This window comes from Oncorhynchus mykiss, chromosome 1 (genome assembly GCF_013265735.2).
Source record: "Oncorhynchus mykiss isolate Arlee chromosome 1, USDA_OmykA_1.1, whole genome shotgun sequence".
In the NCBI taxonomy this organism is placed as follows: Eukaryota; Metazoa; Chordata; class Actinopteri; order Salmoniformes; family Salmonidae; genus Oncorhynchus; species Oncorhynchus mykiss.
In genome coordinates, this window is record NC_048565.1 from 85,798,284 (window position 1) to 85,816,960 (window position 18,677).

Genomic DNA, 18,677 nt, shown 5'->3' on the forward strand with positions numbered 1-18,677 from the left:
CACGCTGAGCAGCACTCCCCCTACTGTATTACCTCACACTGAGCTGCACTCCCCCTACTGTATTACCTCACGCTGAGCAGCACTACCCCTACTGTATTACCTCACGCTGAGCAGCACTCCCCCTACTGTATTATCTCACGCCGAGCAGCACTCCCCCTACTGTATTACCTCAAGCCGAGCAGCACTCTCCCTACTGTATTACCTCACACTGAGCAGCACTCCCTCTACTGTATTACCTCACACTGAGCAGCTCTCCCCCTACTGTATTACCTCACACTGAGCAGCACTCCCCCTACTGTATTACCTCAAGCTGAGCAGCACTCCCCCTACTGTATTACCTCACGCTGAGCAGCACTCTCCCTTCTGTATTACCTCATGCTGAGCAGCACTCCCCCTACTGTATTACCTCACGCTGAGCAGCACTACCCCTGCTGTATTACCTCACGCTGAGCAGCACTCCCCCTACTGTATTACCTCACACTGAGCAGCACTACCCCTACTGTATTACCTCACGCTGAGCAGCACTCCCCCTACTGTATTACCTCACGCTGAGCAGCACTCCCCCTACTGTATTACCTCACGCTGAGCAGCACTCCCCGTACTGTATTACCTCACGCTGAGCAGCACTACCCCTACTGTATTACCTCACGCCGAGCAGCACTCCCCCTACTGTATTACCTCACACTGAGCAGCACTCCCCCTACTGTATTACCTCACGCTGAGCAGCACTCCCCCTACTGTATTACCTCACGCTGAGCAGCACTCCCTCTACTGTATTACCTCACACTGAGCAGCACTCCCCCTACTGTATTACCTCACGCTCAGCAGCACTCCCCCTACTGTATTACCTCACGCTGAGCAGCACTCCCCCTACTGTATTACCTCACGCTGAGCAGCACTCCCCCTACTGTATTACCTCACGCTGAGCAGCACTCCCCCTATGCATGGTAAATGCCAATTTTTCGTGGGTAGCTAACAGTACTAGTAGCTAGTTAGCCCTATTGACTTAGGCTTGCGACCTATGCACACTACAGTGGGTATTGTAGGCAGGGAAACATTACAAAATTAACACGTCATGTATTTATTAACGTACCAAGATAAGATATTGTATTCAGGCAACATATGAGATGTGAAAAGGAAATGTTACAGTCCAAAGTCTGAGTTTATTTTGCCATTGATTTAAAAAAAAAAAATGGAGTAATTTTCTACGTGGTTTCTTTGCATACTCTCCGTTGAAGCTTGCATGGATGGATGCTTCAAAATATGTACAAACGGAGTACTCATCAGAGAAGTGCCCTCCGTGCTCTGTTTCACATACTTTGATTTGGACTCCTACTCTGACCGTCCCATGCTCCAATTTGCGTGCTCGGAGCCCGGTAGTATACGTTTGGAGAAACACCACATGACACACATACACACCTCGCATTTCAACACTCTCCATTGTCTTGACTACACCTTTGAGGATTAATGGGCCAGGACAGAGTGTTACAGTATAGCAGACTACTACCAGGACAGAGTGTTACAGTATAGCAGACTACTACCAGGACAGAGTGTTACAGTATAGTAGACTACTACCAGGACAGAGTGTTACAGTATAGCAGACTACTACCAGGACAGAGTGTTACAGTATAGCAGACTACTACCAGGACAGAGTGTTACAGTATAGCAGACTACTACCAGGACAGAGTGTTACAGTATAGTAGACTACTACCAGGACAGAGTGTTACAGTATAGCAGACTACTACCAGGACAGAGTGTTACAGTATAGCAGACTACTACCAGGACAGAGTGTTACAGTATAGCAGACTACTACCAGGACAGAGTGTTACAGACCAGCAGACTGCTACCAGGACAGAGTGTTACAGTATAGCAGACTACTACCAGGACAGAGTGTTACAGTATAGCAGACTACTACCAGGACAGAGTGTTACAGTATAGTAGACTACTACCAGGACAGAGTGTTACAGTATAGCAGACTACTACCAGGACAGAGTGTTACAGTATAGCAGACTACTACCAGGACAGAGTGTTACAGTATAGCAGACTACTACCAGGACAGAGTGTTACAGTATAGCAGACTACTTACTACCAGGACAGAGTATTACAGTATAGCAGACTACTTACTACCAGGACAGAGTATTACAGTATAGCAGACTACTACCAGGACAGAGTGTTACAGTATAGCAGACTACTACCAGGACAGAGTGTTACAGTATAGCAGACTACTACCAGGACAGAGTGTTACAGTATAGCAGACTACTACCAGGACAGAGTGTTACAGTATAGTAGACTACTACCAGGACAGAGTGTTACAGTATAGCAGACTACTACCAGGACAGAGTGTTACAGTATAGCAGACTACTACCAGGACAGAGTGTTACAGTATAGCAGACTACTGCCAGGACAGAGTGTTACAGTATAGCAGACTACTTACTACCAGGACAGAGTATTACAGTATAGCAGACTACTTACTACCAGGACAGAGTATTACAGTATAGCAGACTACTACCAGGACAGAGTGTTACAGTATAGCAGTCTACTACCAGGACAGAGTGTTACAGTATAGCAGACTACTACCAGGACAGAGTGTTACAGTATAGCAGACTACTTACTACCAGGACAGAGTATTACAGTATAGCAGACTACTACCAGGACAGAGTGTTACAGTATAGTAGAATACTACCAGGACAGAGTGTTACAGTATAGTAGACTACTACCAGGACAGAGTGTTCCAGTATAGTAGACTACTACCAGGACAGAGCGTTACAGTATAGTAGACTACTACCAGGACAGAGTATTACAGTATAGCAGACTACTACCAGGACAGAGTGTTACAGTATAGCAGACTACTACCAGGACAGAGTGTTACAGTATAGCAGACTACTTACTACCAGGACAGAGTATTACAGTATAGCAGACTACTACCAGGACAGAGTGTTACAGTATAGCAGACTACTACCAGGACAGAGTGTTACAGTATAGCAGACTACTACCAGGACAGAGTGTTACAGTATAGCAGACTACTACCAGGACAGAGTGTTACAGTATAGCAGACTACTACCAGGACAGAGTGTTACAGTATAGCAGACTACTTACTACCAGGACAGAGTATTACAGTATAGCAGACTACTACCAGGACAGAGTGTTACAGTATAGCAGACTACTACCAGGACAGAGTGTTACAGTATAGCAGACTACTTACTACCAGGACAGAGTATTACAGTATAGCAGACTACTACCAGGACAGAGTGTTACAGTATAGTAGACTGCTACCAGGACAGAGTGTTACAGTATAGCAGACTACTACCAGGACAGAGTGTTACAGTATAGCAGACTACTACCAGGACAGAGTGTTACAGTATAGTAGACTACTACCAGGACAGAGTGTTACAGTATAGCAGACTACTACCAGGACAGAGTGTTACAGTATAGCAGACTACTACCAGGACAGAGTGTTACAGTATAGCAGACTACTTACTACCAGGACAGAGTATTACAGTATAGCAGACTACTACCAGGACAGAGTGTTACAGTATAGCAGACTACTACCAGGACAGAGTGTTACAGTATAGCAGACTACTACCAGGACAGAGTGTTACAGTATAGTAGACTACTACCAGGACAGAGTGTTACAGTATAGCAGACTACTACCAGGACAGAGTGTTACAGTATAGCAGACTACTACCAGGACAGAGTGTTACAGTATAGCAGACTACTACCAGGACAGAGTGTTACAGTATAGTAGACTACTACCAGGACAGAGTGTTACAGTATAGCAGACTACTACCAGGACAGAGTGTTACAGTATAGCAGACTACTACCAGGACAGAGTGTTACAGTATAGCAGACTACTACCAGGACAGAGTGTTACAGACCAGCAGACTGCTACCAGGACAGAGTGTTACAGTATAGCAGACTACTACCAGGACAGAGTGTTACAGTATAGCAGACTACTACCAGGACAGAGTGTTACAGTATAGTAGACTACTACCAGGACAGAGTGTTACAGTATAGCAGACTACTACCAGGACAGAGTGTTACAGTATAGCAGACTACTACCAGGACAGAGTGTTACAGTATAGCAGACTACTACCAGGACAGAGTGTTACAGTATAGCAGACTACTTACTACCAGGACAGAGTATTACAGTATAGCAGACTACTTACTACCAGGACAGAGTATTACAGTATAGCAGACTACTACCAGGACAGAGTGTTACAGTATAGCAGACTACTACCAGGACAGAGTGTTACAGTATAGCAGACTACTACCAGGACAGAGTGTTACAGTATAGCAGACTACTACCAGGACAGAGTGTTACAGTATAGTAGACTACTACCAGGACAGAGTGTTACAGTATAGCAGACTACTACCAGGACAGAGTGTTACAGTATAGCAGACTACTACCAGGACAGAGTGTTACAGTATAGCAGACTACTGCCAGGACAGAGTGTTACAGTATAGCAGACTACTTACTACCAGGACAGAGTATTACAGTATAGCAGACTACTTACTACCAGGACAGAGTATTACAGTATAGCAGACTACTACCAGGACAGAGTGTTACAGTATAGCAGACTACTACCAGGACAGAGTGTTACAGTATAGCAGACTACTACCAGGACAGAGTGTTACAGTATAGCAGACTACTTACTACCAGGACAGAGTATTACAGTATAGCAGACTACTACCAGGACAGAGTGTTACAGTATAGTAGAATACTACCAGGACAGAGTGTTACAGTATAGTAGACTACTACCAGGACAGAGTGTTACAGTATAGTAGACTACTACCAGGACAGAGCGTTACAGTATAGTAGACTACTACCAGGACAGAGTATTACAGTATAGCAGACTACTACCAGGACAGAGTGTTACAGTATAGCAGACTACTACCAGGACAGAGTGTTACAGTATAGCAGACTACTTACTACCAGGACAGAGTATTACAGTATAGCAGACTACTACCAGGACAGAGTGTTACAGTATAGCAGACTACTACCAGGACAGAGTGTTACAGTATAGCAGACTACTACCAGGACAGAGTGTTACAGTATAGCAGACTACTACCAGGACAGAGTGTTACAGTATAGCAGACTACTACCAGGACAGAGTGTTACAGTATAGCAGACTACTTACTACCAGGACAGAGTATTACAGTATAGCAGACTACTACCAGGACAGAGTGTTACAGTATAGCAGACTACTACCAGGACAGAGTGTTACAGTATAGCAGACTACTTACTACCAGGACAGAGTATTACAGTATAGCAGACTACTACCAGGACAGAGTGTTACAGTATAGTAGACTGCTACCAGGACAGAGTGTTACAGTATAGCAGACTACTACCAGGACAGAGTGTTACAGTATAGCAGACTACTACCAGGACAGAGTGTTACAGTATAGTAGACTACTACCAGGACAGAGTGTTACAGTATAGCAGACTACTACCAGGACAGAGTGTTACAGTATAGCAGACTACTACCAGGACAGAGTGTTACAGTATAGCAGACTACTTACTACCAGGACAGAGTATTACAGTATAGCAGACTACTACCAGGACAGAGTGTTACAGTATAGCAGACTACTACCAGGACAGAGTGTTACAGTATAGCAGACTACTACCAGGACAGAGTGTTACAGTATAGCAGACTACTTACTACCAGGACAGAGTATTACAGTATAGCAGACTACTACCAGGACAGAGTGTTACAGTATAGTAGAATACTACCAGGACAGAGTGTTACAGTATAGTAGACTACTACCAGGACAGAGTGTTACAGTATAGTAGACTACTACCAGGACAGAGTGTTACAGTATAGTAGACTACTACCAGGACAGAGTATTACAGTATAGCAGACTACTACCAGGACAGAGTGTTACAGTATAGCAGACTACTACCAGGACAGAGTGTTACAGTATAGCAGACTACTTACTACCAGGACAGAGTATTACAGTATAGCAGACTACTACCAGGACAGAGTGTTACAGTATAGCAGACTACTACCAGGACAGAGTGTTACAGTATAGCAGACTACTACCAGGACAGAGTGTTACAGTATAGCAGACTACTACCAGGACAGAGTGTTACAGTATAGCAGACTACTACCAGGACAGAGTGTTACAGTATAGCAGACTACTTACTACCAGGACAGAGTATTACAGTATAGCAGACTACTACCAGGACAGAGTGTTACAGTATAGTAGAATACTACCAGGACAGAGTGTTACAGTATAGCAGACTACTACCAGGACAGAGTGTTACAGTATAGCAGACTACTACCAGGACAGAGTGTTACAGTATAGTAGACTACTACCAGGACAGAGTGTTACAGTATAGTAGACTACTACCAGGACAGAGTGTTACAGTATAGCAGACTACTACCAGGACAGAGTGTTACAGTATAGTAGACTACTACCAGGACAGAGTGTTACAGTATAGTAGACTACTACCAGGACAGAGTGTTACAGTATAGCAGACTACTACCAGGACAGAGTGTTACAGTATAGCAGACTACTACCAGGACAGAGTGTTACAGTATAGCAGACTACTACCAGGACAGAGTGTTACAGTATAGTAGACTACTACCAGGACAGAGTGTTACAGTATAGCAGACTACTACCAGGACAGAGTGTTACAGTATAGCAGACTACTACCAGGACAGAGTGTTACAGTATAGCAGACTACTACCAGGACAGAGTGTTACAGTATAGCAGACTACTACCAGGACAGAGTGTTACAGTATAGCAGACTACTACCAGGCCATAGTGTTACAGTATAGTAGACTACTACCAGGACAGAGTGTTACAGTATAGCAGACTACTACCAGGACAGAGTGTTACAGTATAGCAGACTACTACCAGGACAGAGTGTTACAGTATAGCAGACTACTACCAGGACAGAGTATTACAGTATAGCAGACTACTACCAGGACAGAGTGTTACAGTATAGCAGACTACTACCAGGACAGAGTGTTACAGTATAGCAGACTACTACCAGGACAGAGTGTTACAGTATAGTAGACTACTACCAGGACAGAGTGTTACAGTATAGCAGACTACTACCAGGACAGAGTATTACAGTATAGCAGACTACTACCAGGACAGAGTGTTACAGTATAGCAGACTACTACCAGGACAGAGTGTTACAGTATAGCAGACTACTACCAGGACAGAGTGTTACAGTATAGTAGACTACTACCAGGACAGAGTGTTACAGTATAGCAGACTACTACCAGGACAGAGTGTTACAGTATAGCAGACTACTACCAGGACAGAGTGTTACAGACCAGCAGACTACTACCAGGACAGAGTGTTACAGTATAGCAGACTACTACCAGGACAGAGTGTTACAGTATAGCAGACTACTACCAGGACAGAGTGTTACAGTATAGTAGACTACTACCAGGACAGAGTGTTACAGTACAGCAGACTACTGATGCTAATTGCCCCATCTCAAAACAGCTCTGTGTGTGTGTGGATATTGGAATGATTACACACTGTCTCTCTGTATCTCTCACACTCTCTCTGTGTCTCTGTATCTCTCACGCCCTCTGTCTCTCTCTCTCTCTCTCTCTCTCTGTCTCTCTCTCTGTGTCTCTGTCTCTGTGTCTCTCTCTCTGTGTCTCTGTCTCTGTGTGTCTCTCTCTCTCTCTCTCTCTCTCTCTCTCTCTCTCTGTGTCTCTAACCTTTGACCTGATGTCTCCCAGGTGTTCCCGTTGGATTATGTCCTGATCACTGTCATCACCATGTACTTTGTGTTCACCTCCATGGCCGGCATCAGGAACTTGGGCATCTGGTTCTTCTGGATACGGGTCAGGACAGCTCCCCCCCCCCCCACACACACACACACACACACACACACACACACACACACACACTCGCCCGTTCATAGAGTATTCACAATAATTCACATAATAGAAGATTTGTATCATTATGTCTCATCTCATTGCTACATCTATGTGTGGAAGATGAACCTGCTTTCACTGTTTCTCCATGATTATCTAATCTAATCAAATCAAATTTATTTATGTAGCCCTTCGTACATCAGCTGATATCTCAAAGTGCTGTACAGGAACACAGCCTAAAACCCCAAACAGCAAGCAATGCAGGTGTCTGCATTATCTTTCAGACGTATCTATAACTGCATGTTTCCTGTCTCTATCACTTCCTAGAAGACATTCTCTATTGTTTTTAACTAGCTGGAAGACATGCTAATCTAACTGACAGCAGACATAATCACCTAACAGACATTATCACCTAACTGACAGCAGACATAATCACCTAACTGACAGCAGACATAATCACCTAACTGACAACAGCCGTAATCACCTAACCGACAACAGACATTATCACCTAACCGACAACAGACATTATCACCTAACCGACAGCTGACATTATCACCTAACTGACAACAGACATTATCACCTAACCGACAACAGACATTATCACCTAACCGACAGCTGACATTATCACCTAACTGACAACAGACATTATCACCTAACTGACAACAGACATTATCACCTAACTGACAGCAGACATTATCACCTAACTGACAACAGACATTATCACCTAACTGACAGCAGACGTTATCACCTAACTGACAACAGACGTAATCACCTAACTGACAACAGACGTAATCACCTAACTGACAGCTGACATTATCACCTAACTGACAACGGACATTATCACCTAACCGACAACAGACATTATCACCTAACCGACAACAGACATTATCACCTAACTGACAACAGACATTATCACCTAACTGACAGCAGACGTAATCACCTAACTGACAAGAGACGTAATCACCTAACTGACAACAGACGTAATCACCTAACTGACAGCAGACGCAATCACCTAACTGACGGCAGACGCAGTCACCTAACTGACAGCAGACGTAATCACCTAACTGACGACAGAGGTAATCACCTAACTGACAGCAGACGCAATCACCTAACTGACGGCAGACGCAGTCACCTAACTGACAGCAGACGTAATCACCTAACTGACGACAGACGTAATCACCTAACTGACGACAGACGTAATCACCTAACTGACAGCAGACGTAATCACCTAACTGACAGCAGACGTAATCACCTAACTGACAGCAGACGTAATCACCTAACTGACTGCAGACGTAATCACCTAACTGACTGCAGACGTAATCACCTAACTGACAACAGACGTAATCACCTAACTGACAACAGACATAATCACCTAACTGACAACAGACGTAATCACCTAACTGACAGCAGAGGTAATCACCTAACTGACAGCAGACATAATCACCTAACTGACAACAGAGGTAATCACCTAACTGACAGCAGACATAATCACCTAACAGACATTATCACCTAACTGACAGCAGACATAATCACCTAACTGACAGCAGACATAATCACCTAACTGACAACAGCCGTAATCACCTAACCGACAACAGACATTATCACCTAACCGACAACAGACATTATCACCTAACCGACAGCTGACATTATCACCTAACTGACAACAGACATTATCACCTAACCGACAACAGACATTATCACCTAACCGACAGCTGACATTATCACCTAACTGACAACAGACATTATCACCTAACTGACAACAGACATTATCACCTAACTGACAGCAGACATTATCACCTAACTGACAACAGACATTATCACCTAACTGACAGCAGACGTTATCACCTAACTGACAACAGACGTAATCACCTAACTGACAACAGACGTAATCACCTAACTGACAGCTGACATTATCACCTAACTGACAACGGACATTATCACCTAACCGACAACAGACATTATCACCTAACCGACAACAGACATTATCACCTAACTGACAACAGACATTATCACCTAACTGACAGCAGACGTAATCACCTAACTGACAAGAGACGTAATCACCTAACTGACAACAGACGTAATCACCTAACTGACAGCAGACGCAATCACCTAACTGACGGCAGACGCAGTCACCTAACTGACAGCAGACGTAATCACCTAACTGACGACAGAGGTAATCACCTAACTGACAGCAGACGCAATCACCTAACTGACGGCAGACGCAGTCACCTAACTGACAGCAGACGTAATCACCTAACTGACGACAGACGTAATCACCTAACTGACGACAGACGTAATCACCTAACTGACAGCAGACGTAATCACCTAACTGACAGCAGACGTAATCACCTAACTGACAGCAGACGTAATCACCTAACTGACTGCAGACGTAATCACCTAACTGACTGCAGACGTAATCACCTAACTGACAACAGACGTAATCACCTAACTGACAACAGACATAATCACCTAACTGACAACAGACGTAATCACCTAACTGACAGCAGAGGTAATCACCTAACTGACAGCAGACATAATCACCTAACTGACAACAGAGGTAATCACCTAACTGACTGCAGACGTAATCACCTAACTGACAACAGACGTAATCACCTAACTGACAACAGACGTAATCACCTAACTGACAACAGACGTAATCACCTAACTGACGACAGACGTAATCACCTAACTGACGACAGACGTAATCACCTAACTGACAACAGACGTAATCACCTAACTGACGACAGAGGTAATCACCTAACTGACGACAGAGGTAATCACCTAACTGACAGCAGACGCAATCACCTAACTGACGGCAGACGCAGTCACCTAACTGACAGCAGACGTAATCACCTAACTGACGACAGACGTAATCACCTAACTGATGACAGACATTATCACCTAACTGACGACAGACATAATAACCTAACTGACAGCAGACGTAATCACCTAACTGACAACAGAGGTAATCACCTAACTGACTGCAGACGTAATCACCTAACTGACTGCAGACGTAATCACCTAACTGACAACAGACGTAATCACCTAACTGACAACAGACGTAATCACCTAACTGACGACAGACGCAGTCACCTAACTGACGACAGACGTAATCACCTAACTGACAACAGACGTAATCACCTAACTGACGACAGAGGTAATCACCTAACTGACGACAGAGGTAATCACCTAACTGACAGCAGACGCAATCACCTAACTGACGGCAGACGCAGTCACCTAACTGACAGCAGACGTAATCACCTAACTGACGACAGACGTAATCACCTAACTGATGACAGACATTATCACCTAACTGACGACAGACATAATAACCTAACTGACAGCAGACGTAATCACCTAACTGACAACAGAGGTAATCACCTAACTGACTGCAGACGTAATCACCTAACTGACTGCAGACGTAATCACCTAACTGACAACAGACGTAATCACCTAACTGACAACAGACGTAATCACCTAACTGACGACAGACGTAATCACCTAACTGACAGCAGACGTAATCACCTAACTGACAACAGAGGTAATCACCTAACTGACTGCAGACGTAATCACCTAACTGACAACAGACGTAATCATGAACTGAACTGTGTTGTCTGACAGCAGACATACTAATCTAACTGAACTGTGTTGTCTGACAGCAGACATACTAATCTAACTGAACTGTGTTGTCTGACAGCAGACATACTAATCTAACTGAACTGTGTTGTCTGACAGCAGACATACTAATCTAACTGAACTGTGTTGTCTGACAGCAGACATACTAATCTAACTGAACTGTGTTGTCTGACAGCTGTACAAGATCAGACCCAAGAGAACCCGTCCCCAGGCCCTCCTCTTCCTCTGCATGATTCTACTGCTGATTGTCCTTCACACCAGCTTCATGATCTACAGCCTGGCCCCGCAGTACGTCATGTACGGGAGCCAGAACTACCTGCTGCAGGTGACCCCAGGCTGGGTGTGTGGGGGAGGGCTGGGTGTGTCTGGGGATGGGGTATGTGTGTGTGTGTGTGTCTGGGCGGTCTGGGGTGGGGTGGAGGGGGTGGGGGTGTGTCTGGGGGGGTCAATCAATCAATCAAATGTATTTATAAAGACCTTCTTACATCAGCTGATGTCACAAAGTGCTGTACAAAAACCCAGCCTAAAATCCCAAACAGCAAGCAATGCAGGTGTAGAAGCACAATGGCTAGGAAAAACTCCCTAGAAAGCCCAGAACCTAGGAAGAAACCTAGAGAGGAACCAGGCTATGGGGGTGGTCAGTCCTCTTTTGGCTGTGCCGGGTGGAGATTATAACAGAACATGGCCAAGATGTTAAAATGTTCATAGATGACCAGCAGGGTCAAATAATAATAATCACAGTGGTTGTCGAGGGTGCAACAGGTCAGCACCTCAGGAGTAAATGTCAGTTGGCTTTTCATAGCCGATCATTCAGAGTATCTCTACCGCTCCTGCTGTCTCTAGAGAGTTGAAAACAGCAGGTCTGGGACAGATAGCGCGTCCGGTGAACAGGTCAGGGTTCCATAGCCGCAGGCAGAACAGTTGAATCTGGAGCAGCAGCACGACCAGGTGGACTTGGGACAGCAAGGAGTCATCATGCCAGGTAGTCCTGAGGCATGGTCCTAGGGCTCAGGTCCTCCAAGACAGTGAAAGAAAGAGAGAAAAAGAAAGAGAGAATTAGAGAGAGCATACTTAAATTCACACAGGATACCGGATAAGACAGGAGAAATACTCCAGATATAACAGACTGACCCTAGCCCCCCGACACAAACTACTGCAGAGTAAATATTGGAGGCTGAGGCAGTAGGGGTTGGGAGACACTGTGGCCCCGTCTGACGATACCCCCGAACATTGCCAAACAGGCAGGATATAACCCCACCCACTTTGCCAAAGCACAGCCCCCACACCGTTAGAGGCATATCTTCAACCACCAACGTACCATCCTGAGACAAGGCCGAGTATAGTCCACAAAGATCTCCGCCACGGCACAACCCAAGGGGGGGGAGGGGGCCAACCCAGACAGGACGACCACATCAGTGACTCAACCCACTCAAGTGACGCACCCCTGCTAGGGACGGCATGGAAGAGCACCAGTAAGCCAGTGACTTAGCCCCTGTAATAGGGTTAAAGGCAGAGAATCCCAGTGGAGAGGGGGGAACCGGCCAGGCAGAGGCAGCAAGGGCAGTTCGTTGCTCCAGTGCCTTTCCGTTCACCTTCACACTCCTGGGCCAGACTACACTCAATCATAGGACCTACTGAAGATATGAGTCTTCAATAAAGACTTAAAGGTTGAGACCAAGTCTGCGTCTCTCACATGGGTAGGCAGACCATTCCACAAAAATTTAGCTCAATAGGAGAAAGCCCTGCCTCCAGCTGTTTGCTTAGAAATTCTAGGGACAGTAAGGAGACCTGCATCTTGTGACCATAGGGTACATGTAGGTATGTACTGCAGGACCAATTCAGAAAGATAAGTAGGAGCAAGCTCATGTAATTCTTTGTAGGTTAGCAGTAAAACCTTGAAATCAGCCCTTGCCTTAACAGGAAGCCAGTGTAGAGATGCTAGCACTGGAGTAATATGATCAAACGTTTTGGTTCTAGTCAAGATTCTAGCAGCCGTGTTTAGCACTAACTGAAGTTTATTTAGTGCTTTATCCGGGTAGCCCGGAAAGTAGAGCATTGCAGTAGTCTAACCTAGAAGTGACAAAAGCATGGATTAACTTTTCTGCATCATTTTTGGACAGAAAGTTTCTGATTTTTACAATGTTCCGCAGATGGAAAAAAGCTGTCCTTGAAATAGTCTTGATATGTTCTTCAAAAGGTTGAGAGTGTCTGGGGGGGAGGGGTCATATCTTGTGTTAAAAAAAAGCAAGTCATTAATAATGTTAGAACTCTAAGCAAAGATATTTTAATGAGTGCAAATCCTCATCACAAACACACACCAATACTGTTCACCCCTATACCCAGCCTCATTCATCATCTCTCTCTCTGTCCTTAATACCATTGTCTCCTTCTGATCCATTGGAACAGGGAACCAGGGGATTTATACCTTAAACCCTGCTATAACATTCTTCCATTTGGGTTTCACTGTCAATTTGGGTGGATTATATCTAACAAACTGAAGGAGTGAGGAGTGAGGGTTCCATCCTCCTGAATCCTCCTGAAGGAGTGAGGGTTCCATCCTCCTGAATGAGTGAGGGTTCCATCCTCCTGAAGGTGTGATGGTTCCATCCTCTTGAATCCTCGTGAAGGAGTGAGGGTTCCATCCTCCTGATGGAGTAAGGGTTACATCCTCCTGACTCCTCCTGAAGGAGAGTGGGTTCCATTCTCCTGACTCCTCCTGAAGGAGTGAGGGTTCCATCCTCCTGAATCCTCCTAAAAGAGTGAGGGTTCCATCCTCCTGAATCCTCCTGAAGGAGTAAGGTTTACATCCTCCCAAATCTTCCTGAAGGAGTGAGGGTTCCATCCTCCTGAATCCTCCTGAAGGAGTGAGGGTTCCATCCTCCTGAATCCTCCTGAAGGAGTGAGGGTTCCATCCTCCTGAATCCTCCTGAAGGAGTGAGGTTTACATCCTCCTGAATCCTCCTAAAGGCTTTGGTTCATGATTGGTTGAAGGATAAACATGTGCTTTTAAATGTAAATTGCAGCACAACAAAATATGATAACGAACAGTTCTTATATTAGCTACATTAGTTGCATTAGTGCATTAGCTGCCTTAGCCTCATTAGCTACATTAACTACATTAGTGCATTAACTACATTAGCTGCCTTAGCCTCATTAGCTAGATTAGCCTCATTAGCCACATTAGCTACATTAGCTGCCTTAGCCTCATTAGCCACATTAGCCTCATTAGCTACCTTAGCTGCCTTAGCTACACACCTTGGTGGAATACAATGATGACCATACATGTTTTATTTTCTAGATTGCAGTTGAGTTGAATGGAAAACTGTGTACGCTTAGTTAGTTTAAGTGCACATCCTTCATATTATAGCAAACAAACAGTACTGGATACTTTGTTTGCTATGGAGAAGAGAAACATGCCTCTTTTTGTGTGTGTGTTTGATCAGAGCCCGATGCCACCAGAGAATAATACCACTTGGACTACCAAGACCTGTGATGCCGACGCACCTCAAGGTAAGACTGCCAGCTACACACACACACACACACACACACACACACACACACACACACACACACACACGAAGACTATCTCTAGCAGTACAGCAAGATGCTATATTTTTTCCATACGTAGAGACCTACCAGTCCATCAGAGGAAAGAGAGGATAAAGAAGGAAGCGTGTAATATATAATGAACACATTAGAATATATGATCAATGTTTAATATCTCACAAAAGGGCTACATCTCAAATGGCACCCTATTCCCTATTTAGTGCACTACTTTCTACCATGGGCCTTGGTCAAAAGTATTGCACTAAATAAGGACTGGGGTGGCATTTTGGACACAGTCAAAGAGATGGTGGTGTAGAGGCGAGTTATCCTCATGCCCAACAGTGGTACACAAGACCTTCTTTGGTATCATTCATTATTCAACCAGGATGAATTAATGTCAAGGACAAGCATTTACTGATGGATTACATAGGCCTCCTAGCCTCCTCAACAGTTACTACGGTGAAGTCAGCCATGCAGACACAAACGGGAATATGCATCATTCCTATTCCAGCGAGCTGGATCACATGCATTTATTCATCCTGCCTAATGCTCGAGGCAGAGCGGGCCTGTCTTAGAAAGTGTATGTTTCCCAAATGGCACCCTATTCCTTATATAGTGCACTACATTAGACAGAGAGCCTTATCAAAAGTAGTGCACTATATAGGGCAGGGGTATTCAACTCTTACCCTACGAGGTCCGGAGCCTGCAGGGTTTTCTGTTCTACCTGATAATGAATTGCACCCACCTGGTGTCCCAGGTCTAAATCAGTCCCTGTGTTTTCCACGTTTGGGAGGAAGTGCTGAGGGACGAAGGTGGCTCAGAGGGAGAGATGTGGGGATACAGTACTTCAGAGAAGTTGGAGTTGTAAGGTGGCTCAGAGGGAGAGATGTGGGGATACAGTACTTCAGAGAAGTTGGAGTTGTAAGGTGGCTCAAAGGGAGAGATGTGGGGATACAGTACTTCAGAGAAGTTGGAGTTGTAAGGTGGCTCAAAGGGAGAGATGTGGGGATACAGTACTTCAGAGAAGTTGGAGTTGTAAGGTGGCTCAGAGGGAGATATGTGGGGATACAGTACTTCAGAGAAGTTGGAGTTGTAAGGTGGCTCAGAGGTAGAGATGTGGGGATACAGTACTTCAGAGAAGTTGGAGTTGTAAGGTGGCTCAGAGGTAGAGATGTGGGGATACAGTACTTCAGAGAAGTTGGAGTTGTAAGGTGGCTCAGAGGGAGATATGTGGGGATACAGTACTTCAGAGAAGTTGGAGTTGTAAGGTGGCTCAGAGGGAGAGATGTGGGGATACAGTACTTCAGAGAAGTTGGAGTTGTAAGGTGACTCAGAGGGAGAGATGTGGGGATACAGTACTTCAGAGAAGTTGGAGTTGTAAGGTGGCTCAAAGGGAGAGATGTGGGGATACAGTACTTCAGAGAAGTTGGAGTTGTAAGGTGACTCAGAGGTAGAGATGTGGGGATACAGTACTTCAGAGAAGTTGGAGTTGTAATGTCTACCGCTGTCAGACGCCTCTTCACTCAAAATCCAAAATGCGTGTATAGACCATATCACTGTATTTGTGTATCAGCAGTTGACTGTTTTTAGTCCAGACAAAATAAACCCCCATCAGAGAGGCTGAAAGGAAAGAAGCTCTGAGCTGGTGCAGGTGGCTCACAGGGTGAGAGGTTGGATACAGTGGTCTAGTGGAGTTGGTCGTGGCTATTTTTAACCCACACTGGGTGGTTGCACCAACTGAAATTCTAATGATTTTAGATTAGAGCTAATGTAGATTTTGTAAAATCAACCACTAACAAACATACCGGTCGGCTGTTGTTTTTGTTCTTTTGCGACCTCTGAAATATTAGCTTGTGCATAATGAAAACAAGTAATTAGAATGTTAAAAGTCAAAGTCCAAAAGTAAACGAGTAATTAACTACAAAGTGTGTGTGTTTTTGTGATTGAGGTCAATCTAGTGTATCACGTGACAGAGTAATTAGCTAATATAATAGTGACCAGACTTATAGTGCCTTCAGGAAGTGTTCACTCCCCTTGACTTTTCCCACATTTTGTTGTTACAGCCTGAATTTAAAATTGATTACATTTAGAGTTTGTGTCTTTGGCCTGCACACAATACTCCATAATGTCAAATCAAATCAAATCAAATTTTATTTGTCACATACACATGGTTAGCAGATGTTAATGCGAGTGTAGCGAAATGCTTGTGCTTCTAGTTCCGACAATGCAGTAATAACCAACAAGTAATCTAACTAACAATTCCAAAACTACTGTCTTGTACACAGTGTAAGGGGATAAAGAATATGTACATAAGGATATATGAATGAGTGATGGTACAGAGCAGCATAGGCAAGATACAGTAGATGGTATCGAGTACAGTATGTACAAATGAGATGAGTATGTAAACAAAGTGGCATAGTTTAAAGTGGCTAGTGATACATGTATTACATAAGGATACAGTCGATGATATAGAGTACAGTATATACGTATGCATATGAGATGAATAATGTAGGGTAAGTAACATTATATAAGGTAGCATTGTTTAAAGTGGCTAGTGATATATTTACATAATTTCCCATCAATTCCCATTATTAAAGTGGCTGGAGTTGAGTCAGTGTCAGTGTGTTGGCAGCAGCCACTCAATGTTAGTGGTGGCTGTTTAACAGTCTGATGGCCTTGAGATAGAAGCTGTTTTTCAGTCTCTCGGTCCCAGCTTTGATGCACCTGTACTGACCTCGCCTTCTGGATGATAGCGGGGTGAACAGGCAGTGGCTCGGGTGGTTGATGTCCTTGATGATCTTTATGGCCTTCCTGTGACATCGGGTGGTGTAGGTGTCCTGGAGGGCAGGTAGTTTGCCCCCGGTGATGCGTTGTGCAGACCTCACCACCCTCTGGAGAGCCTTACGGTTGAGGGCGGAGCAGTTGCCGTACCAGGCGGTGATACAGCCCGCCAGGATGCTCTCGATTGTGCATTTGTAGAAGTTTGTGAGTGCTTTTGGTGACAAGCCAAATTTCTTCAGCCTCCTGAGGTTGAAGAGGCGCTGCTGCGCCTTCTTCACAATGCTGTCTGTGTGAGTGGACCAATTCAGTTTGTCTGTGATGTGTATGCCGAGGAACTTAAAACTTGCTACCCTCTCCACTACTGTTCCATCGATGTGGATAGGGGGGTGTTCCCTCTGCTGTTTCCTGAAGTCCACAATCATCTCCTTAGTTTTGTTGACGTTGAGTGTGAGGTTATTTTCCTGACACCACACTCCGAGGGCCCTCACCTCCTCCCTGTAGGCCGTCTCGTCGTTGTTGGTAATCAAGCCTACCACTGTTGTGTCGTCCGCAAACTTGATGATTGAGTTGGAGGCGTGCGTGGCCACGCAGTCGTGGGTGAACAGGGAGTACAGGAGAGGGCTCAGAACGCACCCTTGTGGGGCCCCAGTGTTGAGGATCAGCGGGGAGGAGATGTTGTTGCCTACCCTCACCACCTGGGGGCGGCCCGTCAGGAAGTCCAGTACCCAGTTGCACAGGGCGGGGTCGAGACCCAGGGTCTCGAGCTTGATGACGAGCTTGGAGGGTACTAACAAGAATTATGTTTTTTTGACATTTCTACAAATGAAAAGCTGAAATGTCTTGAGTCAAGAATGGGGCGGCAGGGTA

The 18,677-nt window shown here is 44.9% G+C and overlaps 1 protein-coding gene across 3 annotated transcripts in view; it reads left to right on the forward strand.

The window, feature by feature from the left end:
* The window catches only part of LOC110514631 (lysosomal cobalamin transport escort protein LMBD1), a 221,406-nt gene that overhangs the window by 156,681 nt on the left and 46,048 nt on the right, over positions 1 to 18,677 (forward strand). For 2 of the 3 annotated variants that reach the window (XM_036987666.1, XM_036987674.1), the window contains 3 exons: positions 7,710 to 7,814; positions 11,659 to 11,823; positions 14,927 to 14,993. In XM_036987666.1, coding sequence (XP_036843561.1) covers positions 7,710 to 7,814; positions 11,659 to 11,823; positions 14,927 to 14,993 — 337 coding nt within the window. The remainder of the gene's footprint in view (positions 1 to 7,709; positions 7,815 to 11,658; positions 11,824 to 14,926; positions 14,994 to 18,677) is intronic. The other variant, XM_036987670.1, reaches the window with a different exon arrangement.